At 41.0% G+C, this 26,327-nt stretch overlaps 1 protein-coding gene across 13 annotated transcripts in view; it reads right to left on the bottom strand.

The window, feature by feature from the left end:
- dnmt3ab (DNA (cytosine-5-)-methyltransferase 3 alpha b) overlaps positions 1-22,081 on the bottom strand; it is an 846,991-nt gene extending 824,910 nt beyond the window's left edge. For 9 of the 13 annotated variants that reach the window (XM_072498948.1, XM_072498946.1, XM_072498947.1 and 6 more), the window contains exons 1-2: positions 17,494-17,657; positions 14,932-15,073 (exon numbers count right to left, since the gene is read on the bottom strand). In XM_072498948.1, the coding sequence (XP_072355049.1) occupies positions 14,932-14,991 (60 nt within the window). In that variant the 5' untranslated portion in view covers positions 14,992-15,073; positions 17,494-17,657. Of the gene's footprint in view, positions 1-14,931; positions 15,074-17,115; positions 17,233-17,389; positions 17,412-17,493; positions 17,658-21,888 lie in introns of those variants that run through there. The other 4 variants (XM_072498950.1, XM_072498942.1, XM_072498943.1 and 1 more) reach the window with 3 other exon arrangements.
- Between the last annotated feature and the right edge of the window lie 4,246 nt (positions 22,082-26,327).

Genomic DNA, 26,327 nt, shown 5'->3' on the forward strand with positions numbered 1-26,327 from the left:
CTCCTCCCATTTGTTCTTGATTCTCACCCCTGCTCCCCCAACCACCCGTATATATCTCCAATCATACCCTCCCCTAACTCATCCGGGAGCAGCAGTTGCTCAAATACAGTGTACTCCAGCAATCTGGGAAATGCCCTCCACTCTTTTCACGCAAAGTCCCGCACCTGCATATATCTAAACTCACTACCCCTCAGTAAACACAAACCCCTCCCGCAGCACATCCAGACCCGCAAACTTCCCTTCCAAATACAAGTTCCTTACCCTCCCCAGCCACGCCTCCCTGCATTTCCCATACATCCCATACATCCACCCCCCTGCCACCCACCATCGCCTCACCTTCTCCACATTCGCTGCCCAATAATAGTGCAGCAGGTTCGGGAGTGCCAACCCCCCTTTCTGTCTCTGCCTCTGTAACAGAGCCCTCTTTACCCGCGTACCTTCCCAGCCCATATGAACTCCAAGATCACTATCTCCAACTTCTGGAAGAAGGCTTCAGGGAGAAAGATCGGGAGGGTCTGGAAAACAGGAACCTTGGCAGGACATTCATCTTTATCACCTGTACCCTCCCTGCTAGTGTCAGGTGCAACCTAGCCCACCTCTTAAAATCCCCCCTAAACTCCTCCACAAACGTTGTCAAATTGCATCTGTGCATCAGAACCCAATCCCTCCTCACCTGAATCACCAAGTAACCAAAACTTTCCCTACTACCTTTTGGCCTGACCCGAGTATGGCCTCAAATCCACATTCCCACCTACCTCAATAACCTTTGACTCCCCTGTCAGTCAAGAATCTATCTACTTCAAAAATAACAATACGCTTGCTTCCACCATTCTCTGAAGTGAGATCCAAAGGCTCACAACTCTGAGGGGAAAAAAATGCCTTCTCAACTCCATATGTCAGTTTTGTAGCGATAGCAAAAGGGGTCTGATGCATTTCCGTTCAGATTTTAGCAAAATGAAACAGAAAGAGGGAGTGGGATGTCAGGAGGTAGTACCAAAGAGTGGTTCTTCATATCAAAGAATGTTTAGAATTTGTCTGAACATTTGTAATTTCCAAAAAAAGACATGCAAAAAGCAAGAACATTTTTGTTAAAAAGCATTCAATGGTGAATTTGTTCGCAATCTGCAGATTCAAATTTAAAAGTGAACGATTTGCTCCGAGAAACGGAGCAACTTCAGCAAATATGGAAGAGAACGGTAGGTACAAAGAGGGGTTTCTGTGTGGAAGATTGGGTCTGAAAATCATTGCCGAGTACTTTGCAGAGGCGGAGTGGAGAAAGAGGACAGCAAGTAAGCACACAGGGACTTTCGTATGACTCAACAGACACTTTCCCAGGAGCTGGGGCACTGCAGCAGTGCCAACACTTGAGCTTGGTAAGAGTACAGTCACTGAACTGACTCATCGAATTATCTCCAATTTGTTTTTTCTCTCTTAAGGTGGGACCATTTTCAGGCTGCGGACCCGGGCGCCACAGCAGCTGCAGGCCAACCTTCCGGGTGGGGGGGGGGGGGGGGGGGAATAGCGAGTGGATTGACAAGGCGGGAGGGTGACTGACTGCAGGGCCAGCAGCCTTCAGTGTGTGCGCGCAGTGAAAGCCGTGCTGTTGATGCGAGCGAGGGCTGCACAAAATGGAGGTGCAGAACAGCTTAACGCAGCAATAGTCACTTGCTCATCGCCAACCCTATTTGTTACTGCAATCTCCAGGAGGGAGTTACTAATGAGCCACGATGACCTCGGGCTTGCTCATTTTTCATGTGCGATGGATAGATTGCATTTAATTTTCATGGCGCCCCGATCTGATTCCCCCCCATCGTGCACACCCCTCCTGGGAGTTGACAGTCCACTGACACCGTAGGGCTCCCATGGGGCTGCCTTGCCTTGGGGACCTTTCTGTTCTTTGACTCCTAAACAACCGGAATTGTCTTCCCGATTCTGGGTCGCCCAGTTCATATTTTCAACCAACCTCTCGGAACAGCAGTCAGAGAGGTGACAGCGCGCTACCCCGACGCATTTTGGCCTTTTGCCATTGCAACATCTCCTCATTTGAGCTTTGTTTTCCCTAGATGCCATTAGGTCTCCCCTGACTTCATGCTGCACGTGCCTTTCAGCCAGCTGCAGACCTTCTTCGCCTTGGGTTGCTTTCAGGAATATGGATTGCGGTGGGACTAAGGGGTGATGTCTCTCTCCCCTATTCACGCAGCCAAACATTAGGCAGCACTGTAGCATTGTGGATAGCACAATTGCTTCACAGCTCCAGGGTCCCAGATTCGATTCTGGCTTGGGTCGCTGTGCAGAGTCTGCACATCCTCCCCGTGTCTGCGTGGGTTTCCTCCGGGTGCTCTGGTTTCCTCCCACAATCCAAAGATGTGCAGGTTAGGTGGATTGGCCATGATAAATTGCCCTTAGTGTCCAAAATTGCCCTTAGTGTTGGGGTTACTGGGTTATGGGGATAGGGTGGAGGTGTTGACCTTGGGTAGGGTGCTCTTTCCAAGAGCCGGTGCAGGCTCGATTGGGCCGAATGTCCTCCTTCTGCACTGTAAATTCTATGATAATCTGTGATTATCAATATAGTTCATGTAACCAAATTCACCTGTGCGCTAAGGTGGTCAATTCTGATGGTGCTACAATCACTTCAATGCGCAGCAAGGACGTGCTTTCAGCAAACTGCATCATTCTTACCTGTTTAAGGGCTATATTTGATAACAAGTTGGGTAGATTCTAATTTTCACTGTCAATGCTGCCTACTACATCTCTGAATTATTTTTCTTTTTCCTGGAATCAATGAAAAGGAACATGTGGCAGGATGTATAACGGGACCAGGTGGGATAAGCTGGGGCAACCAACTTTACACCAATTGGTGAAATGTAATCTCTTCTCCAATGCGCCAAAGGTATTTTTGGTTTTAAAATTAAATTATTTGGTAATATCAATTAAAAACTGCCTATTATACACCAAAATGGAAACTTTGTGGTAAAATTTAGGAATTGTCGTCTAATTTGAATTAAGCAAATTTAAACTGAGAAATAGGCTTGGGTCAGTCGGAAATGTAGCACACATAATTTTACCTCCATGGGCGAATCAATTTGAAGTACGCATGGCTTTATTTTGACATAAGGGTTAAGCTACATCAATGGTGAACACAGATGCACCATTGGTGAGAATTTAGCCTAACAGATGCCTATCCAGAACTACAACAGAACATTACAAAAATCAAAGACACGAGATCTTGTTCTTGAAAACATGTCAACACCTATCTAAAGGAACATTCTAACATGAACAACCAACCATGACAATGTTTGATATATTTCTTACTCTGATGGGACATTAGTGACTGCTACTCCACTCTCCCCAAAATTATGAATCATATCGGATATGATTTCTTCCTCCTGTGATATGTCTGTCTACAAGAGGAAAAGAAATACCCAAGCAACCAATGAATGGAAACACATGAGTGCAGCAGAGTACATCAAGCACAAGATGGTGATATTGTAGGACTAGTATTCCAAAGGCCCAAGCTAATGTCCTGAGGCCATGGGTTTAAAACTCACCATGACGGTTGGTGGAATTTAAATTCAATCAATAAACTTTTGGAATTGAAAGCTACTCTCTGTAATGGCGACTATGAAACTATACTTGATTGTTGTACAACCCCTTAGTTCACTAATGACCTTTAGGGAAGGAATCTGCCAACCTTACCTCACCGATATGGGACTCCAGATATGCAATTTGGTTCACTCTTAACTGTAGTCTCTAGAAAGCCACTCAGTTCAATTCAGGGGCAATTAGGGATTAGCAACAAATGTTGGCCTTGAAATCTAGTAATCCCATGAAAGAAGAGAGAAAAAACCCACCTAGAAACACTTAATTGATAGAATGTCTGTCAATGGGGTTTCATTAAACATGAGACTCTTTTAGATAACAAAGAAAGAGCTTGCAGTTATATAGTGTTTTTCATGACCACAGGACATCGAAGTACTTTTTCAAGTGTAATCACTGTTTAATGTAAGAAATGTACATCAAATGTAAATATGTGCAATGGTCACTGATCAAGCAGTGAATAATTCAGAATTTACTAAATAGATCAGACCTGTTGACTAGAATTGCGCTGGTAAGAACATTTTCTATCTGAAATGAGAACAAAGTAGAAATTACGTTTGCAACTACCAGTAGCGTGGGCTGTTGGAAGTGCTTTCTGAGCATGGGAATATAACTTGATGTCTAGGTGAATGGAATTTGCTTAGCCATACTGGAAAGCACTCCGATCAACCTGAGACCAAAACTGCAGTCTGAGTACACTATATGGTTAATCTAAAATTGATGTAATCTAGATACTTTTTTGAATGCAGAGGATGAAGTAGTTAGATGTTGAGCCTGGGAACTGAACATTCACCATGAGAATAATCATCTTCTGGGAATTGCAGTCCATCTGTATGTGGAGCAAATAAAAACACTTGAAATACACACGGCAAGGCACTCAACTCCAGTTCCACAGAGTGGGCCACATCCAACACCTGGAGTAGCTAGCAATGGTCTAAAATAATTGCTAACTGTCCAGCGAGTCCTCTACATGCTGGCAGAAAGATAAATCAGCCATCCATGTTTTCCAAGACAGTGTAACAGGTATTGTTCATATCAATTAGTTTGTTTTCCTGTTTTCTTTTAGTTTTAAGATGAACATAAATACAAGAAATGCAGTCGGTAGGGATTTAGAATGCATTATGTGATACAAAGACTGAGTTCTGCCTAATCCTTCCCATTTGTTACTTTTCTCCTCAGTAGTATGACTCCCTGCTGTACTTGTGAATCATAGTTGCAGATAAGCTAGTGTACAGTACATGTTACTTTTAATGTTACCTCAGAAAAAAGTTTAAAAGTAAACTTTATATTTTATTTTGACATTTTCAGTCAAAAAGTTCAACTTCTAGTTCACGCCATGGTTTATAAAAAAAATAGTTTCCTTTGGAGCTTTAACCTGCATTAATCTTTGATACACAGGACTGGAATAGTGCTTAAGGCTTGTTAACAATATGATGTGCCATGCTCAGCAAATGGCAAGCCTTGACGTCAACCATAAAAATTCTGCAGGCTCAAAGCATGCTAGGAGCTGTAAGCTGCTACATCATTGAGTCTATTCAGCTTTGAATAATGGGTCTGAGAGCATCTATGAACAAAAGACTCAGGCTTCAGACAGGCACAGGCCTACAATGGAAAATATTGGAGGCATTGTGAACACAGGGAAATCTATTATTTTATTCTACTAATCATGTTCTTGTAAATTAATTCACCATTACGTTACAAATATTCTTTCCAATTATAAGTCCTAAGCTTGAACGAGAAACAAATATGGTAGCCAGAATGATGAGTATTTTTAAGGATTTCATTGGTTTCCTTTATATATAGTATATATGTAGTTTTTTTGCTACTGAATTGGCTGTTTTCATACATCTTTAGTAACACTTCTTTGTGAGTGTAACTACTATAGCTACATATGATTAGAACATTAGCTATCCATTTAATGAGTTACTTTTTGAAAATGAATTTTGAACCTGAAATTTGAACCTATCAGATGCACATTCGGTGCAAAATGTGCACATAATAAATGTGTTGCGCAAATTGTGATGAACAGAATGTATGTAGCTGCAAGATCTTTTTTTAATATCTAGATATACTGGGTTTGCAAGAATAAGGCAAAACTCCATCTGCTGCTGTCTTCTTCACTACACCTATCTGCATAGGAACAAGATAGGATGAAAAGACAGTTGAAAATCAATCATTTCTTTGTCCAGTTTTTTGTAATTTGAGGAACAAATTTCAAGGATTCATAGTAAATCTGAAATATTATGACAGGCTCTTGGAGAGATTATTTTTTCCATTGAGATTTGTGAGATGAAAGCCATGATTGGCCTAAAGTGATTTTATTATTAGTTACTTAGGACTGGTAGACACAGAATTTCATGATTTTTTTTGTTTTGTAGTAATTTATAGATTTCTACATTATATGATGGCTGCATGTCAGCAACAGGCTTTTCATAAATCCATCAGAGTTTGAATGAAGTTAAGAACTGCAGCAGTGAAACTTGAACAATTTCTTACTCTACTTGATATGTCAAAAGCTTCTGCAATGTTGTACTGCCATGGAAATTTAATTGAGGAGTGTAATAATGAACCAAAACTGAAAGATGCTGATAAAGTCAATGGCAGCCTTCATGTGATAGCGTAGACGACAATTGTCTGATGTGAACTGTGATATTCTAACTGAAGCTGGATAGACAGAAAGACAATTGAGTGGGTTAGATCTACAGTAGAAGTTCAGGAATCAAAAGTTGCTAAGTACAGTTAGAGCGCAGATTTCTATTTGTCTTTCAGTGCCTCCCCATCTTCATCACGAGGGCCTTTTTTAAACGGGTGAATAAGATTATTTTGGGCTTTGTGTGGGCGGGTAAAACCCCGCGAGTGAAGAAAGTGTTGCTGGAGTGCAGTCGGGGGAGGGTGAGCATTGCCGAACTTTTGTAATTACTACTGGGCGGCAAATATAGCCATGATTAGGAAGTGGATAGTGGGGGAGGGGTCGGTGTGGGAACGAATGCAGGCAGCGTCATGTAAAGACACAAGCTAGGGAGCACTGATAATGGCACCTCGCCAGCCCGATACTCCACAAGTCCGGTGGTGGTGGTGGCTCTGAGAATCTGGGGGCAGTGGAGGAGATATAAGAGAGTGGGGAGAGCATCGGTTTGGACCCCGATTTATAATAACCATCGGTTTGTACCGGGTAGGCTGGATGGTGGATTCCGGAGATGGCATACGGCAGGAATTAGGAGGATGGGGGATATATTTATAAATGGGAGCTTCCCCAGCTTGAAAGCCTTGGAGGATAAATTTGAATTGCCAGCAGGGAATGGGTTTAGGTATCTGCAGGTAAGAGACTTTTTGAGAAGGCAGGTTCCGGTCTTCCCGCTGCTGCCGCCACGGGGGATACAGGACAGAGTAGTCTCCAGGACATGGGGGGGAGAGGGGAAGGTATCAGACATCTACTAAGAACTTATGGAATCGGAGGAAACACCAGTGGAGGAGCTAAAGAACAAGTGGGAAGACGAGCTGGGGTGAGAGATAGAGGTGGGTCTGTGGGCGGATGCCCTAAGTAGGATTAAAACATCCTCATCATGTGCCAGGCTTAGCCTGATACAATTCAAGGTAGTCCACCGGGCACACATTACGGTGGCCCGGATGAGCAAGTTTTTCGGAGTAGAGGACAGGTGTGCAAGGTGCACGGGAAGTCCGCAAATCATGTCCACATGTTTTGGGCATGCCCGGAGCTTAGACGGTTTTGGCAGGGTTTCGCTGAGATGGTGTCCACGGTACTCAAAACACGGGTGCTGCCGAGTCCGGATGTGGCGATCTTTGGAGTGTCGGAAGAACCGGGAGATCAGGGGGTGAAAGAGGCTGATGTTTTGCCCTTTGCCTCCCTGGTAGCCCGGAGACGAATCTTATTAATGTGGAGGGACTCGAAGCCCCCGAGTGTAGAGACCTGGGTTAGTGACATGGCTGGGTTTCTTGGTCTCGAGAAAATAATGTTCGCCTTAAGAGGGTCAATGCTGGTTCACCCGGAGGTGGCAGCCATTCGTCGACTTTCTCAGGGAAAATTAAAATGTCAGCAGAAGCAGAATTCCAAAAGGGGGGGGGGGGCACTGTTGCTTTATTGTTGGGTGGTGTGAAGATTGTGACGGGGGTGGAAATGTTTATTGTGCCATGTTTATGTCGCTGTTATTGTTATTATTATAAAAATTGCAAATACCCTAATAAAAATATTCTTTAAAAAAAACATACAATTAGAGCGAGAAAGTATGGATATTGGAAACGAAAACCCAACAGCCTTATCCTGGCAACAAATGAAGGAGAAATGGAGGGTAAAACAGAAGAGGAAGAAGAAAAATCAGATGTGTGGATAACACTGAGACATGGACTAAGGAAGGCTTGAAAAAAGCGAGTGAAAAATCAAGACAATGTCAATGGCCAAACTAAAGCCAAGGTGAAAATAAACATAAGTACTGAAGTGATATCATTTTACCTGGGTAGATTAGCTCAGTTGGCTGGACAGCTGGTTTGTGATGCAGAGTGAAGCCAACAGCGCGGGTTGAATTCTCATATTGGTTGAGGTTAATCAAGAAGGCACCCTTCTCAACCTTTCCGCTTGCCTGAGGTGTGGTGTCCCCCAGGTTAAATCACCACCAGCTCTCAAATGGGAGAGCAACCTATGGTCCTCTGGGACTGTGGCGACATTTACATTGGGATTGGTTAGCTCAGTTGGCTGTACGTCTGGTTCAAGATGCGGAACGACACCAACAGTGTGGGTTCAATTCCTGTATCAGTTGAGATTACTTATGAAGGACTCATCTTCTCAAACTTTCCCTTTGGTGTAATGACCCTCAGGTTAATCATCAGTCACTTCTCAAAGAGGAGAGCAGCTGAGAGTCCTCTGGGATTGTGGCGACAATTACTATTTATTCACAGTAGGATCTTTGGACACCACTAAAAGTCCCAAAAGATGTGCTTGTTAGGTGAATTGGACATTCTGAATTCTCCCTCAGTGTATCCGAACAGGTGCTGTGGTGTGGCAACGAGGGGATTTTTACAGTAACTTCACTGCAGTGCTAATGTAAGCATACTTGTGATACTAGTAAAGATTATTATTATGATAACTCGGAGTAATGTCTTATACCTGCTATAATACAAGATTGAAAAATTACTGTCTATTCATCTGCTGGAGGAACTAAAGAGGCACAATAGTAATGGAGTATCCGAACAAATAACTAATCAGAAAAATTGTAAATCCTATAAATTGCAAAGACTAATTTGCTCCTAACTGCACTAAACGTCAAACAATTGCCAAAACATAATTTGATGCAAAGATAAACCATCATTAAAGAGAACACAGCAAACCGGAAAAACCTTCAAGGGACACACAGAGAGGTTAAGAACATCCAAATGGGGAGAGGGGGGGAGAGAATCTGTTTGTAGAGAGAACAGGGTACCATAAATAATATCAAGTGAGATCAAGTGATGTATTATTTGGTCATTGAAGGGAATTCAGTTGCCTGGCAAAGTAAATGATATTACTTCAACTATAATCAACCTTCTCAGAGACAATGATAAAACAATATCCTCTGCTTCAAAAATTGATTTGACAAAAAAGATATTTTACATTAAGCAAATAATGTTTAAAAACATTTCAGCCACAATTTGATTAATAAAACAATTTACATTTATAAAACACCTCCACAACCTCATGGCATCCCAAAGTATTTTCCAGCCAATAAAGAACTTGTGAATTGTAGTCGTTTGTTAGAATGTAGGAAAATACATCAGCAAAGTTACAGACAGCAAGGCAGCACAAATAGTAATTAGATTATGATTAGATAATTGGCTGAATTTTCCCAATCGATCACAATCACAACGCAGCCCGCAATTCTGTGCTGGAACCCAGAAGTGGCTGTGGTAGGACATCAATTATGGTCTTCCTGGAGACAGCCACTTAAGAAGCCACCTTAAGGAGCTATGTTCATATAAGGATGGTGGGTGGATTACAGATGTGTGATACCAAGTAGGATGGCCCACAGTAATTATCTGAATGGCAACTGTAACAGGAGAGATGGGTGCCTCTGAGGGGTAGGCATGAGATTGTGGCGGTACTAAAAATGGAGTTGCTTTCTGTAGCGTTCAGAAAAATTAGAAAACATGCAAAGTTATAGTTGTCAGGCTATCATTGTGATGGGGAACATCTCCACAGGTTGGTTTGTAGCTGTGCTCTTGGTCATCACATTCCAGTGGGTCTGTGTTGTAGTAAGAAAGATGAGGGATCAATGGCCTCTTAGTCAGGAAGCTACTCCCCATTAAATGCTGGTCTCTGGCTCCAACAGAAATCTATTCACCATTGGGAAGATCACGGCAGCACCACCATCTTTCCTCCCCCCGCCCCCAGTTGTCTCATTAATGAGCCCAATTGGCTACAGTTGCTGCCAGATGGGTAGCGTCTACCATGTTCACCCCAACATTCTACAAGATAGTTCAGAGGCAGTAACACATTGGCCAGCTATGCGACATGCCGTTTTACAAATTTGCTTCCAGTCCCACCTTTTAACCCACTTATGCAGTTTTGTTTGTCTTTTTCTATGTTTTTGATTGTGGAACTCAAGTGATAAATATTGTGCAAGACACTGGTACTCCCTGCTCTCCTATTGTATGCACCAGTATCAATATTGAATGCTATTGACTAGATAAGAGATATCTTTCACACTATTTTGATCCAATAATATACTTTAATCTTAGAATAGGAATTTATTAGTCAAAGAACAACAAATTACTAACCATTTATGACAATTAGAAATGTTGCACTCCTGTCCTTCAAGAATGCTTGAATTCTTGATTGTTATTTTTTTAAATTAAGGGGCAATTTAGCGTGGCCATTCCATCTACCCTGTACATCCATGGGTTGTGGGGGTGAGACCCACACAGACATGGGGGCAATGTCCAAACTCCACACGGGCAGTGACCCGGGGCCGGGATCGAAGCCAGAGCCTCAATGCCATGAGGCAGCAGTGTTAACCACTGTGCGCCGTGCCGCCCTTGAATTCTTGATTATATTTCAAAACCAATTAATTTGTATTAAGTTTCAAATATATACCACTCCAGCTAGTGAAACATTTCCTTCAACTTGAACTTACTGATTCTGCCTTAAAAATAAAATTTAAGGGATACAAGACACAATGATCCGAGGACATCCGAAGTCAAGCCTAATACTAAATTTAGTAGTCAGCCAGCTGCATTTGATGCTAACATGTTGGTTGTTATGATGATATGGTCAACCTGCTGGGTGAGATAAACTGCTTATTGGCACCACTTGAGTACTGAACTCCATGAAATACATATTTTCTCCAAAGCTGGCAGAACTGCCAAAGGAATATGATAGTTGTGCAATTTGTCTGGGAAATTAAGAATTCCAAGTAAAATCTAATATTGAAACTTATTCACTAATTATGTGGTACAATTGTTTCATTACATCTATCTGGCACTACAAAGTAATATAGCTTTAAATAAATTACATTTGTCAAGATTTATATTATTTCAGAGCCACTCGTTATAACTTTAATTATTTGTATTGGGCTTTGCTGTGCACAAGCGTGGTTTCAATACAATGTTACAAATCACAACTGAATACATTTGAAGTTAGGCTTTATTGTACAAATTCCTAAGCCTTTAGTGAACAAGTTTGAAGTTGATAAATTTGCATGAAGCTCAGCATAAACTGCCATTCTGAAATTTCACCCAAACATGAACCCAAAGAAACTGAGCCTTGCAATATGTGTTTCTGTTATAATTTCCATCTGAAATACTGTTTATTGCTCTGGGTAAAGTTATTTTACTTTGAAAATGCCTTTGCACTACATGGACAAATCACAATTGTCCTTTTTTTTAAAGTAAAAGCAACTGTTTTCTCTTTTGACCAAAAATAAATTCTACACTAGCATCCAACATTATCGAAAGTATATTAAATTTAGTAACATTTAGTATGGTGGCTTACAGGATTCAATTGCTGAGGATTACACAATATGGAAGATCAAACAAGCATATGGTTGCTATGACTTTTACTAAGCATCCATGTCACTAGCGAACAACAATTGCTACATCAGTATATTAAACTCAATGTAAATCTCTTGGGAATATATATGAAATCTTCGATGGATCTATTTGACTTTCTACCTACTTTGTTGCTAGCAAGAACTCAAAATACATTTTCTAATAGAAAATAACTCCAAACAAGAATGAAGGATCTATGATGTTTACTCTCAGTGATGAATTGATCCACTCCTTACCATCTGAGTGACAACTCAAACTCAATTAATACACTTTCATTCTTGTGCAAGTAGTGGACCGTATCAACAAAGGGTAAAATACAAATATGAGTAACAAGAATTGTTGACAATTACTACAGAATTTGACTTTCAATTTGTGCAAGTACATCAAATGGCCAGGGTGTGTAATGCAGTAACCGTTTCATTGAGTGTAGTTATTAATGTTAGTTTCAGTGTAACCTCAATTTTTCCTTTAAATACAGTATAATATTTGCTAGATAATTCTAGAAAATTTTGAAATTGAATCCAGTATATTTACTTTGTTGTACTGGGTAACAAAAATGAATCTCTAGTTAATTATTTCCCTGAAGAGCTGATTCAGTGTAGGTGGCACAAAATAAAACTGCTTATTTTGACAGTTATCAGTAATTTCTAACGCATTTGAAATAAAGTGAAACATTTTAATTCTGTATAATGTGGAATTGTGATAAAGGTGGGAGCAGCAACAGCTGTGATTGTAATGTCACAATAGCTGCAGCAATCGAGCTAATACACACACATTTGTGTTGATAAGTATTGTGTGTAAGATAAATTATTTCTTTGTGGTAACCAGGATGACAGTTACGAAGGGACATGATTGAAGGCATATATTTACAAAAAGAATCATAGTCCTACAAAATGCAAACAGCAGAATTTCAAGGAGTCAGAGAGACAGAAGAATAAGGAAAAAAGGAAAACCTGCGAAATTAAGAATTCAGACAGAAAAATATAAATGAGATGAAAGAGTTTTAAAAAAAGAAACATGCAAGTAATATGGATAGCTTATAAAAGCAGCTTGTGGAGCACTGCCTCAATATGGATTGGGGTTCTTCCACTTTGTTCAGTTTTAAACCTTGCCATTAGGCAAATCCAATAAAGGTAGCAAAAATAATCAATTTGCACAGCATCCAAGTGAACTGTGTCACATTTTCCTATAGAGTTTGCCTATAAATAATGTAAAACATTCAGTAACGTATTTTGTAGTTTCTATAAATTGACCCCTTGTGAAGAGTTAGATATTAGTCATCTTATTTTTAGTCCTAATAGGCATGATTATGTTTGTTAATTAATGAATTTATAATTATAATTGATATTTAATTTACAATGGAAAGTCAAATAACCACAGAACAGATATGTTGCCTCCTTGAAAGGGTGTCAATTTTCAGATCTGCTTTTTGATTGATAATGTGAAGTGATGTAATTGCATGCAAAAATGCAGGATATTATGGAACTTGTAACTTTTATATTCCACCAAGGGTTTATTTTAAGATTGAATATATGATTAAAGCTTCTCCAATGGAACAAGCTATTGTTGCACATAGATGGTGGCAGAGTGCAAATACTCAGTTCGGCACCTGCTCAAACAGTAAGCTTCCAATTGTGTTCAGGCTAACAACAAAAGATACTGAGAACTGTGAAAAGTCACTTAGGTACATGGGAGACTAAACCAAATGGTGAGGTGAACCAAGCTAGTCTTACCTACCTTTGAGTAGGGAGTGGCACCTCTTGAAGGAATATGTCGTGGTGCCGGAATGTTTGAGAGATGGAAAATGACCAAGTTGTATTTTTCTAATTATAAGTTATTGTTTAATTATTTGAAAGGTCTACGGTAACTTACTCCTATTAAAGGCCCATTACTGTCACTTAGTCAGACACTTGTGACACTATTACTGAGAGTTCCTTCAGTTCTCATTCATTGTACTGAACACCCCACCGAGGCTAGTGTGCTCACCTTGCCATATGCAAAGTTTTGCTGACTAACTGTATCACAGGAAAATTCAATGTGTAGATGACCTAGATTTGTGACGAAGGAAGTAGCTCAAATTAAGAATACTTTTTTTTTTGACGGGGGGAGGGGGAATTAAAGGCTTTAAAATGGTTTACCCCAATGTTTAAGTCTGGAGAAATAATGTTTGCATTTGTTTTAAAAATTGCTATTCAACTTTATTTTGGGACATTGATAGTAACAACCCATTTTTTTCATTCTGAGTGCAGAATTCTAGTTTGGTTTATTTTGAATAGAGTGATTTGGATTAATATTCCTGACACATGGATAACCAAAACAACAATACCTCGATTGTAAACAACTCTCAAAGGGAATTACAACAATTACAATTACAACATCTTGGGTTTAATACTTCCCAGGCACATTTTCTTGAGAAGAGTTTTGAAACTTCCAAAGAGTCATTACTTTCAGAGTTGGTCCGTTGAGATGAACAGCAAGTTGCAGCAAATGAATCTTGCATCATTTGGGGTGCACTTTTTAATCTGCTTTTAAATTGACTGAGGCAACAGACGTTTCTGGCAATTGCAATACGGTTCGTCTGTTCCCCAACAACCGGCCATGCTGATGTGGGGCGGCATTCTACTAAAGTGACCTCCCATTGAGTCAAGAGGTAAATGTTGTTCGCACTGCAAATTGACCCGCTCTCTTCTAACGGGTGAGGTGAAAGTTTGTGAACTGGGTGCAACCTGGTCGTGTTTACTCGAACATAAACCGCTTGACCTTGATGGCGCGCGGTGGTATTTGTCAGCAGAGAGGGAGGTAGGGCGGAGAATGATGAGAAACCTCATTTGAAAATAAAATACTTAAATTAAGACGCCGCGAGCGGGAATGCGGAGCTGTGTGGGGGCCGTGCGAGGCGGAGTGGGCGGGAGTGGGATTGTGCGGGGGCCGTGCGAGGCGGAGTTGGTGGGAATTGGATTGTGCGGGGTGGGGATTGTGCGGGTGTACCCTGTGTGCAAAGAGTTCAAAGTTTGATCTGACTTTTGCCTGCGCTATGCGACAATCCCACAATGCAACGCACAGCAGCTCAGCAGCAAAAGAAAATCAGCCCCGATCAGCAAGATCCCAGCGCCGAGCCACAACAGCAATTCAGGGAGGAGAGCAGGGGGAGTCAGAGGGGAAGTAAAGAGAACAGATTGTGGCCGAGACTTGGCGAAGATCGAGTCCCGCTCCTGCCGACCTGAAACAAACCCTGTCACGGAACAAATCGAAGAAATGCAAAGAATAAAAGTGCTAAAGTCTGAAGGGGTCATTTCTTACCATCTGTGTGTCAACTCCTTCTTCCAGGGCAGGGTTTGTGTTGGTATTGGACGGCATCATGGGATCAGATTTAATAGATTGCTAGATTTTATAAAGAATAAAGCGGGGTAGTAGTGCCTTCTGTCCTTCAGCTTTTCCTTGTCTGTGAAAAAAAACAAAAAAATACAATAGATGATTTTCAAACAGTCGAATTAAGGATCGATTTCTTAATGTCTTCAATTATTTAGCAGTCCGTGGCTCTTGCCACCTTGGCGAAAATGATAACCGCTCCAGGCAGTGGAGCTGGACAGTTGTTGACAACCATTTTCAGGTTGGGATTTATCTCGCCTTCTGATCAACGCTGATCATCAACTTGGACAACTGGTCGAGCATTATTGTCATTATATGCCTCTCTTTTAAAAAAAAACGTAACAGACCACAATTACATTGAATGAGTGTTCCCCCTCTCCTCTCTCCCTCTGTTATAACATGGCGGTTTTGACATGGTGCCAAAATGCGCATTTTGTTGCTTTACTCGCTTTGGCCAGAGGAGAAAGCGACCCTTTTTTTCTTCAAATTAAAATGCTATTTTTTTACATTTTGCTGGCAACGTTTCATTCTCACGTTCTGCTCGGTCAGCATTTTCCATTTTCGCCTCATCTCCGTCAAGCATGTCAGCAACACCTCACCAGCAGCCCAGCTCCCTTGTTTTCTATGTACCTCAACAGGCAAGAATCTCCCGTCCAACATTTTATTTGAAATCTCTTTCGCTCGATCTTTGATGGGAACTAATCTTCACACATGTGGAAACAATTGGATATATAACAAAGTAGAGCAATATTTCCCGAACCTCATGAAATATCCGATGTCCCTATCATATTGTGTGTTTCGTATTACATTACTGGATTAATTGCTCTCTAAAAAATACATTCGCCTTTTTTGTGTTGGTCCATGCAATTCAGAGGAACAAGCAGAATAGATTTTTTTAAGTGTTTGACCACGGGCTGCAGGTTGACATATCGGATATAAAATAATATACATTGAAAAGAAAATCACATCTTAGCACGTGAATACAGCCCCGTACGTCATTCAGATTTTTTTTAATATAAAAGAGCGAGAGGATGGCCTGTTTCCTCGATACGCCGAGTTGTGATCAGATTGATAATTAGAGCTTTGCTCTGTGTTTTCACTCAGAAACGGTGACCTCAGCTAGTCTGTCTGCACAGATGACTGTGTATCAGTCCTGCAAGAGTGCAGGCGATGGAGGATGAAAAAATAACGCCCCGTCAAAATAAGAGGCCGAGAGCACCTGTTGCTATGGAAAATCCTTCATGCATTTGCCATGTGTGATGTTTTACTTGGCAGTGAGAGATTTTCTGGAGCCTTCCAGTCCTCCAGCATCCGCCCCCCCCCCCCCCTCATCGAGAGTCATTGGGAATAGATCGCTAACATGGCGCCTGCTGCCTTTAAACTTCAGGTTAACCTTCATGGACCGTTTTACAGAAAACAACCAGATAAAAGATGCATTCACAAAGTGACATCCCCAAAACTATCCCCGTGCCACAATTATGAACGTTAATTATTGCTGGCTGCTTCGAATAGATTCATCTACGCGTTCCTAGTGCAGCAGATATACAATTGCAAAATATGCATCCGCTACCACTGGGTAACTTTAAAAGTAAATAAAAGCAAAGAAATCCCAAGATCCTGATACCTACAATAATGAGATACACTGAAGACATTGGGACTTGATTATGTAACAGACATAAATGACAACCACTATACTTTGCTGCTGGCCAGTGACACTGAGATAAAAGATAAAACAGTAACATGTTTAACAGAGGCTGCAATATAGACGTTTAAAAAATCTATCACTAAAGAAACCATGTAGTTTACATATATCCCACCCCCCAAAAAACACACACACACCCAGTTTTGCGCCCAGGTGGGGTAAGGTAGGATCTGTCGTGATTCCACACGGACATCAAGTAATCCTCGGGGGAATCATTTACTATTGCACAGTTACAGAACAAAATTCTCCAAATGGGCTACACCGATGCAGAATTTGATGCCATTTTGGTTCGCAGGCGCTATCAGAAAGCGAGCAATGGAAGTGCCAGAGACTGACTATAGAAGTGGAGTTTGGAAGACAGCCAAGCTTCAGATGATAAACTAGCTTTAGCTGCAGTGAATACTAACACGTACCGAGGCTTAGCTGCATTTTTGATCAATCTAAGATGAGGAACAAAAAAAATCACACACAAGACACGGCCAGATTACACTTGAACGAATATTTCAGCTTTTAACAGCTCCTTCGCTGAATCGGAAAACGCAGTTCTTCCCCGATAACACCTCCCAAGTTCACGGTGAAAGTGAACAACGGTTAAAATGTACAGGACACATCTGCAGAGAGCTCTGATGGAACCGCTCCACCACCACCACCACCCCTCCGCCCACCGTATTAAATGAAAAACATCACCATCTTTTACTGCTTCTAGGTTCGCGATCGCCGTTCGAAAAGTTGACAATCGGAAAATATATCGATTAGCTGATGACTTTAATAGTGATCCGAGTGTAAATTACCCGTTGCCAATCCAGGCCTGGACCTTTTCCCTCGGCTGAATCTTCCAGCGTCCTCCCCAGCCGGCGCGGCCTCCTTGAGGTCCCCTGCACTTACTGCAGAGTCCTACCGGGTACAGCCTGGCTTCCGCGCAGTCCTAAAGCCCGACATTTCTCTCTCCTGTACATCTTCCCAGAGTCCAGTACACAGTCAATGCCACCAAACAAACCCCTCCTCAATAGATTGCCTGTTCCAATATATCCCTCATTTCATTTTGAACTAAGTTGTAGATATCTGCAAAGTGTGATCCGCCTCTTGCTTAACGTATTTCAATTTATATTTAACATTCCAATTTCCCTCCAAGCAAATTTTTTTTTTAAAGGTTCATTCAAAACTCTTTATTACAGACTTGTGAAGATCAACAAAGTAGTTATTTTCATCAGAATCTTATGTGGAGTTTTGAGCTCCTTTACAAAGCTTCCACCTGGAAGTAGGTGCAGAATATAATTACCCCTGTCACCGTGGCCCGGTTGGATTTCAGACATCCTTTCACTTTTCTCATTCGCTTCAACACGATGCCAATTCTACACTGATTACTTCCACTAATTTAACTGCCGTCCGAATATTTACTGGCATCACTTATAGGAAGGTTGGATTTCAAAATTAGCGAGATAAACAACAGATTGATTATACGATCATTTCAAGTTTTACAACTTCTAAGAGATTTACTATTAGAAAGTGTCTTCTTTAGCACAATCGCTAATCCTAATTTTACAAATGTTACGTAAATCATAAAGCTACCCTAAGGAAACTTGTATCTAAATCACAAATAAATGTTATGGTAATAAATGCTTTTCCTGAAGGATATTAAATGGCAAGTTAGACTATATGTTGATACCCTCAGCCATTCCCACTTCATTCATTCAAAATCGATTAACTATATTTAAAACGTTTGACCAAGGTATAACAATTACAACATTTAGACCTATCACTAATTACGTTTTGCTTGGTTTAGTATGATTAGTTGCACACCTTGAACTTGGATAAACTTTAGCTTAACCAATATGTGGTTTACAAACATTCTTTATGATACAACAATGGGGTTGTCTGTGTTTGAATAACAATGATCCAATTTCGCAACCAGTTAAACTGAAATTTTTCGCAAACCCGTTACACTGTAATATTAAAGACTGACAACATTACGGAGGCAGAAGTTTGTGAAACAGAAAGGAGTGCCATTCTGAAAACATATAAATGACGACGGATTTACAGTTCTAGACCTTGGTCACTGATTTTAGTGCAGGTCTTGATTCTGGGCAGGTAGTCTGACATCTTCACTGGACCGTGACTCTATTTATTACAATCTTTAAGAAAACATTTCCAAAATGTTCATGGATGGAACCTTCACCAGTGTGATTTTTGTTTTAGAAACATATATTCAAAGTTTTAATGTCAGTTTGTGTGTAACGTACTTCATTAAAAAGGCCTATATTTAATACGTAACTCCAGTCTCAGGATATCAATAATAAAACTAATTGCATGTGGATACAGAATAACATTTCATTCACTATTATTTTCCATTGTGTTTTTTGGCCAAATAGATTGCTTAATTAAATTGTGTTTTATAACGCTATGTTTGCACAGACAGTGAGTAAATCGGAGAATGTTGCATCCCTTTCCTCAAATGCGCCTGCGATCGAACAGAGAATGAATAACATATTTACCATGTTTTCCCTGATAGGGGACCCGGGTAGTTTCAAAGTTGTAACAAAAATCCTGCACCAACATATTGTATGCCTAGGACGTTAGCAAACATAAACATGATGTACCTTTGATTCAATATCTGAATGTTTTGTTGTTTGACAGGTGTGAAAACTAAATTGTCAAAACACAGTTAATCACGTTTTATTTGGACATGCGATTTTAATTTATTTTTTGAATACCACTACAGATGATTAGATACAAGAAGTTATATAGCCAGTATTGTGCACAACAGTGGGACTAAAGCCAGTGAAAAACAAACTTTTTGGCTTGGTAATTTGCATCAGACCTGGAATGTGCTTCCATCAAGACTGCATGATATATTAGTATAATGTATTTGTAATATCCACAAATAAAAACATCCATTCAAAAACATGACCTCAATATGCATGCCACAGTTAAACAGCAATCTCTTCAATTACGGTTCTCATAGATTAACAATCCGACCCGATGCATGTAGCGTTACATCCGCAACGTATTCTCTTGGGGACAGTGAGTCAATCAAGGTGAAGGACGTCAGTGCTGGGGAAATTAGACGTTTTCCCACTGTTCACTCAGTGACGGTATTACATTTTTCACTCAGCTGTGAGAAATCCGCTGCGTTTCAACGCTTCCAAATTAGGGGGCGCTCTTTCCGCATTGAAGTACATTGCAACGCCGCCATGCAAGTCAATCTGGGAAGGGCAGCCGCGGACTGCTATTTCCCAAAGAAACGGTCTCTCTCTCTTCTTGCGCGAACGGAATTTCTACTGTGAACCCACACTCATTGCAAACACTTCACAGTGAGGGGCACAGACAACGATAAGGACGTGCATGTTAAATAGCGCCTTTAACGTTGCAAAACTTCCCGAAGAAAACGATTCTATCTGACTCAAATCGGTAACTCCCAGGTGCAAAAAGCTCGTATAAAGGTTAAAAAAAAGGTTGCCTGGATCCGCCCAGTTAGGGATTGCGAACCTATATAAACAGTTGCTCGATCTCATTTTACTGTCTGGCAAACCCGCTGCGTGGGTATTGACTTGAAAGGCAAAAACGGTGTTCCTTGCTTCCAAGTTTTTTTGGATGAAATGAGGTATTTATCACATAATGGGTCAACCGAAAAAGTGGTGACGCTAAACAATCAAAGGTAATGAATCTTGTTGATATGCGGTCATCGCTATCAGTGATTCATTCGTTCAAATTTTTTGGCAAAAATGCTCAATGAAAACAAAAGTGTCAATCGAATTCCCATATCTTTCCCTGATGTCTGAACTGGAATTGAGGGCAGCGGACAGCTGCGACAAACTGCCTTTAGGGCCATGTGGCCCGCAGTGGTTAATCTTGGCTGCTCACACTTTGGTCATTTCCAAACAATTTACTCACGAGATTATTTTTTTTTACAATAAACCTCCAAAAACATTGGGCCATCTTGAATTTTGATTGGGATCCGTCGCAATGTTCGATCGGTCTCTCATAGCATCTAAACATTTGGGTTTGATACATACAGGTCGAAAACGCTTTGAAAATGGACAGATGTGTCAACTCAGAACAGTCCAGCATCAGGAATATTCGCTGTGTTACATTTGTTTTTTGAGGATTAAAGTTCAAACCAGTCCCTTATTTTCATAAACTGAGCAACAATGTAGCGGCAGATAGCGACTCTAATAAATTGACTGTTAGCAGCTGGCTGAAGATCCTGTACTTATCAGCCGCCCCACCCAAAGGTCAAGGTCAGGTGTTGCAAACTGACTTCAGGGTAGGGAAGTAATGTTCAACATGAATGTGTCTGAACAACCCCGTTCATACAAGGTTAACCCAAGAACTAGCCTCTGTACCGCTGGTCCAGAGCAGAAGCACTATCAAAAGAAAAGTTTCTCACCACAAAGAGAATCACACAAATATATATATTTATATACAATTTTAACGTGGGGTCATTTCCATTACTTTTGTTTAAAGGTAATCGTTCTGAAGTGGCAGATTTAAAACGGCGAGAAACGAAACATTGCACCAGTCTAACTGCGTCACGCATATTCTTCTTTAACCAGAAAACAAGCAAGGAGAGATTCTCCGCCAAGCGCCATTAGAAAAAAAAATCTGCCGCAGTAAATGAAGACGCCTGGGTGGCTGATCTGGCATTTGGCTTTCTCAATCTGAGCGAGAACGTCAGCATCCCCGGGGCCAAGCTTTCACTCAGGGAACCCAGTCTGCACATGACGTGTCATCTACCATTAAAATTTATTTAACATCTTTTAAAACCCTGCAATTTCCCAATCTCAGGAATCTGCAGATAATCCGGGGCCAGGGAATAAGTAGATTAGTCAAACTCCAACCACCCCTTTATTTCATAAATCACCAGGCTTGTCTTTCCCTATCCCAATTCCCAGCCTTGTTTTTAAATTTTATTTTTTATTTTTTGCATGTTTCATCATCGCGGTGGAAGTACGAGTTCGCTTCCCGAAAACCCAGATCCCAAATATTGAGTGTCGCTCTATTCGGTGAGCACCATCAGGGTGAGGTGGAGCCACACACCATCCACTTTTTTTTTGCTAATTTGCTTCCCGCTCCGCTCTTTGGTTTATTTTTGTTGCAAACCTCTGAACTTGGTCTTGCCTGAATTGCAAAGCCGGATCACATTGTAGAAAATGGCGTTGTGGAAAATCCCCAGCCCTTTCTATTACCTTCAGCTCCAGCCTTTGTTGTTCAGGTTTCACTGACGGCCGAGGCGAGCCCCTCAGTAGATTCCTTGCAAAATTAACATAAACTCCAAGGAACGAGAGGGAATGGCGTTTTTAACTGAGCGTACGGTCCATTTTAAATTGAAGGTCTAACTTAATTCATAGAAAACCCGAAGCTGCAACACGTATATTATTACCCTCTTATGACAATATGCATTTATCGCTTGGTGGTCTTTCTGTGTGAATTCATAAATGTAATAGTTTCCTTTCTGGTTCTGATCTTTCTACATTGCGTCATATGTGGAGGTCTCGACGTACTTTCTCTTCCTATTTTAATGACGCCCCTTTGAAAGCAACCGGGCTAGAATATGGCCTCAACAATTGAAGGATTGACCCACAATGACAAAACAGGCGGTCGTCCATTGTCGCCGAGTAAGGAGAGCTTTCACCCGAAAATTGTACATACTTGACAGGCTTTACAACAGTTTACGCGTGAAGTGGGTCGTTCTTACGCATGGTAAAATGAAACAACCCACACCCTAAAAAGAAAGGAAATGAACCCATGCAGAGGTCCTGCTTTACATTTGTAACAGAAACAGATAGTTACTATTTTGATTTGAGTATTTGCAAGGCAGCGAAAATCCAAAATCGGACTTTCATTTGGCACTGGTCTGATTAATTGCAATGCATTAATTGTTTAGACCGTCTTGCAGAACGTTGCGTGCACTGCCACATAAACCATTGAAAATCTTCTGGGTAACACCACAAGGAAAAATGGCCGAGGTGTATTTGTTGATCAGCACTGAATTATTTCCGATTAATACAATGCCCATGACACACAATTCTCAATTATTTCAGTTTCTTTCAAGCAAGTTGTTCTGGTTGATTCACTGGTATGCAGGGATATTGACATTTAAATCTCAGATTCCTGCTGAGATCTTGTTTAATCTGGGATCCTGTCAAGCTGTCATATTTGAAAATATTGTTTACAATGGGTTAATTAGATTACATGAACAGACTAACAATGTGATTAAACTTTTAGCATCTTGTTATTTCCTTATTTTTTAAAGAAGTAAACACTGAAAACTCTGGAACCCTGATCTTTTGCCATTGCAGCAGCAGAACCGAACTTCGGCCCTATACATAGGTTAAGGCAATGGGAATGGGCAGATATTATGCCAATGACATGCAACTATGCAAACTGCTTGCTGGGCAAGGGTGAAAATTATAAAATTAATCAATGATATGGTCAAGTAAATCTGGATGAAAAAATAACTTTCAAAAACAGGGTCAATTTCCAGCAAGGCTACGTTCATCACAGTAGCCGGTCACTTTGCAACTGATAACTGTAGGAAAACCAGCTTTCCTGAATTTGGTGAGTTTCATTTTCAAATGAAAGACATGTTGCCTCATTACTGGGAGCACCAGGGACAGCACTGGTCAAAACTCTAATAGGTAACGTCATTCTCTGACACAGATTCAAAGTGAGTGGAAGTTAAGGTCCCACATCAAAGTACCTTCTTGATTGCATTTTGAATCTGCAAAGCTGACCACAGGTATTTGGCAATTATGTTTTGGTTAAGAAAATTAGTCTGCAGTGCTACTGTGATTCTTTTTTGAATAAATCTAACACTCATCAATAGACGGAGGTAAAAGCATAGCTTGATAAACAATTCTTCATTCTATATTTGGACAGTGTCCAATCCTATGGATGTCAATTGAAATAAGCTGCATTTACAAATCAGGAATATTGATTACCAACCAAGAATGGTTTTCCAATGTTTCTGGAGAAAAATCCAGATAGGTAGGACCAGTGAGAAAGAAAGACTCGAGATGAATGTGCCCTCCGTAGCTAACATAAGAACATAAGAACTAGAAGCAGTAGGCCATCTGACCCCTCGAGCTTGCTTCGCCATTCAATAAGATCATGGTTGATCTTTTTGTGGACTCAGCTCCACTTACCCACCCACTCACCATAACCATTCATTTCTTTACTGTTCAAAAACCTATCTATCTTTGCTTTAAAAACATTAAACAAGGTAGCCTCAACTGCTTCACTGGGCAGAGAATTCCACAGATTCACAACCCTTTGGGTGAAGAAGTTCCTCCTCACCTCAGTCCTAAATCTGCTCCCCCTTATTTTGACACTGTGCCCCCTAGTTCTAGTTTCACCCACCAGTGGAAACAACCTCCCTGCTTTAATCATTCCCCTTCATAATTTTATATGTTTCTATAAGATACCCCCTCATTTTTCTAAATTACAATCAGTCTAGTCCCAGTCTACGCAGTCTTTCCTCATAAACCAATCCTCTCAACTCAGGAATCAACCTTGTGAATCTACTCTGCACCCCCTCCAGTCTCAATACATCCTTTCTCAAGTAAGGAGATCAAGGAAGTTAAAGATTGAAAGAAAAAACATACAACTCTGCAAAGATTAGTTGTAGGTCAGAAGATTTGACTGAATTTAAAAACAAACAACGAATGATTTTAAAAATTAATAAGCAGAAAGAAATTAGAGTATGAAAGAAAACCAGCTCGAGATATAAGAACAGATAGTAAGTGTTTCTCAAGAATTTAAAAAGGAAAAGAGTAACTTCAGGGAGCATGGGTCCTCTAGAAAGTGAATCTGGGCTCATATTAATGGAAAATAAGGAAATGGCGGAAGCGTTAAACAGATAGTTTTTGCCTGTTTTCACGATCATAATGTGGAGATGCCGGCGTTGGACGCTCGACAACGCAGAATCGCCGAGCAGAAGCTTATAGCCAAGTTCCGCACACATGAGTGCGGCCTCAACCGGGACCTGGGATTCATGTCGCATTACATTCATCCCCCACCATCTGGCCTGCAAAATCCTACCAACTGTCCTGGCTTGGTACAATTCACACCTCTTTAACCTGGGGTTACCCCATCTCTGGATCGGTAAAGATTTAATCACCTGCTAATGCTCGCATTCCAAGCATTGTCTGGCATCTTTGAATCTGTCCATATATATGTTTCTGGAACATACCTCTTCATTCACCTGAGGAAGGAGCAGCGCTCCGAAAGCTAGTGACATCGAAACAAACCTGTTGGACTTTAACCTGGTGTTGTAAAACCTCTTACTGTGTTCACTATCATAGACAGAGATAACATCCCAGATATGCTGGTAAATCACGTAATGAAAGGGAATATGGAACTTAAAACAATTACAATCACCAAGGAAAGTGTATTGAGAAAGCTATTGGAACTAAAGGATGACAATCATCCGGGTCTGATGGACTTCATCCTCAAGTCCTAAAAAAAGTGATTGTGGATATTGTAGATGCATCGGTTTTAATTTTCAAAAATTCCCCAGATTCTGGAAAGTTTCTCTCAGGTTAGAGAATAGCAAATGCAACTCTGCTATTCAAGAAAAGAAAGAGAAAGAAAGCAGGAAACTACAGATCAGTTAGCCTAACATCTATCATTGGTAAAATGTGAGAATCTATTATTAAGGAGGTTATAGCGGAGCACTTTGAAAATTGTAATGCAATTAGGCAGAGTTAGTATGGTTTTGTGAAAGTGAAATCATGTTTGACTAATATATTGAAATTCCCTGAGGAATTTGCATCATGGGTCAAAGGAGAATCTGTGTACCTGTGGTGTGGGTGTAGTTGGGTTTCCAAAAGGCATTTGATAATGTGCCACATCAACGGTTATTACACTCGGGTGGCACGGTGGCATAGTGCTTCACGGCGCTGAGGACCCGGATTCGATCCCGGCGCCGGATCACTGTGGAGTTTGCACATTCTCCCGCGTCTGCATGGGTCTCAACCCCACAATACCAACGATGTGCAGCTAGTGCCTGTGGCCATGATCCTTTCTGCACCTAGTTTCTTCCAGGCTACAGCAGGAGATATTTCTCAGTTTTCCATTCACTGTTGCATAAGGCTACACTTCTTTATTCAAAGATAGCTAGCTGCATTTTATTTTCTCTTGCCAGAGACAAGCAGGCAGAATGACCACGTGGCTATTGACTGCAAACACATCACTTTGCAGGACCCGCATGTCAAATCTGAAATGCATGTAAAGCGAAAGAGATTCCACTCCTTCAACGTACAGTTTTTACTATGACCACAGATGATGAATCATGCAGGTCAATGCCCGGCATCCTGGCAACAGCCATGATGATTTAATTCTGCAGCGATCTGCTGTGCCATCAGCATGTGGACCACCACTACAAACTGCAGGGTGACTACTGGGTGACAAGGGCGATCTGCTGATCCCTGTTCCTATGCAGAACAGGAAGCATGCAATGAGAGCCATGTTGGAACATACAATGTGACAGAGTGGACCATTCGCATATTGAAACAATCAACATTGGATTACCACTCCGAGGAAGTCCGTGCCTATTTTGCCCAACATTCCGACTCAGGCCAGATCCGACTCAGGTGATATCCAGGCAGCACAGCTGTCTCCGAAG

This window comes from Scyliorhinus torazame, chromosome 4 (genome assembly GCF_047496885.1).
Source record: "Scyliorhinus torazame isolate Kashiwa2021f chromosome 4, sScyTor2.1, whole genome shotgun sequence".
Classification (NCBI taxonomy): domain Eukaryota; kingdom Metazoa; phylum Chordata; class Chondrichthyes; order Carcharhiniformes; family Scyliorhinidae; genus Scyliorhinus; species Scyliorhinus torazame.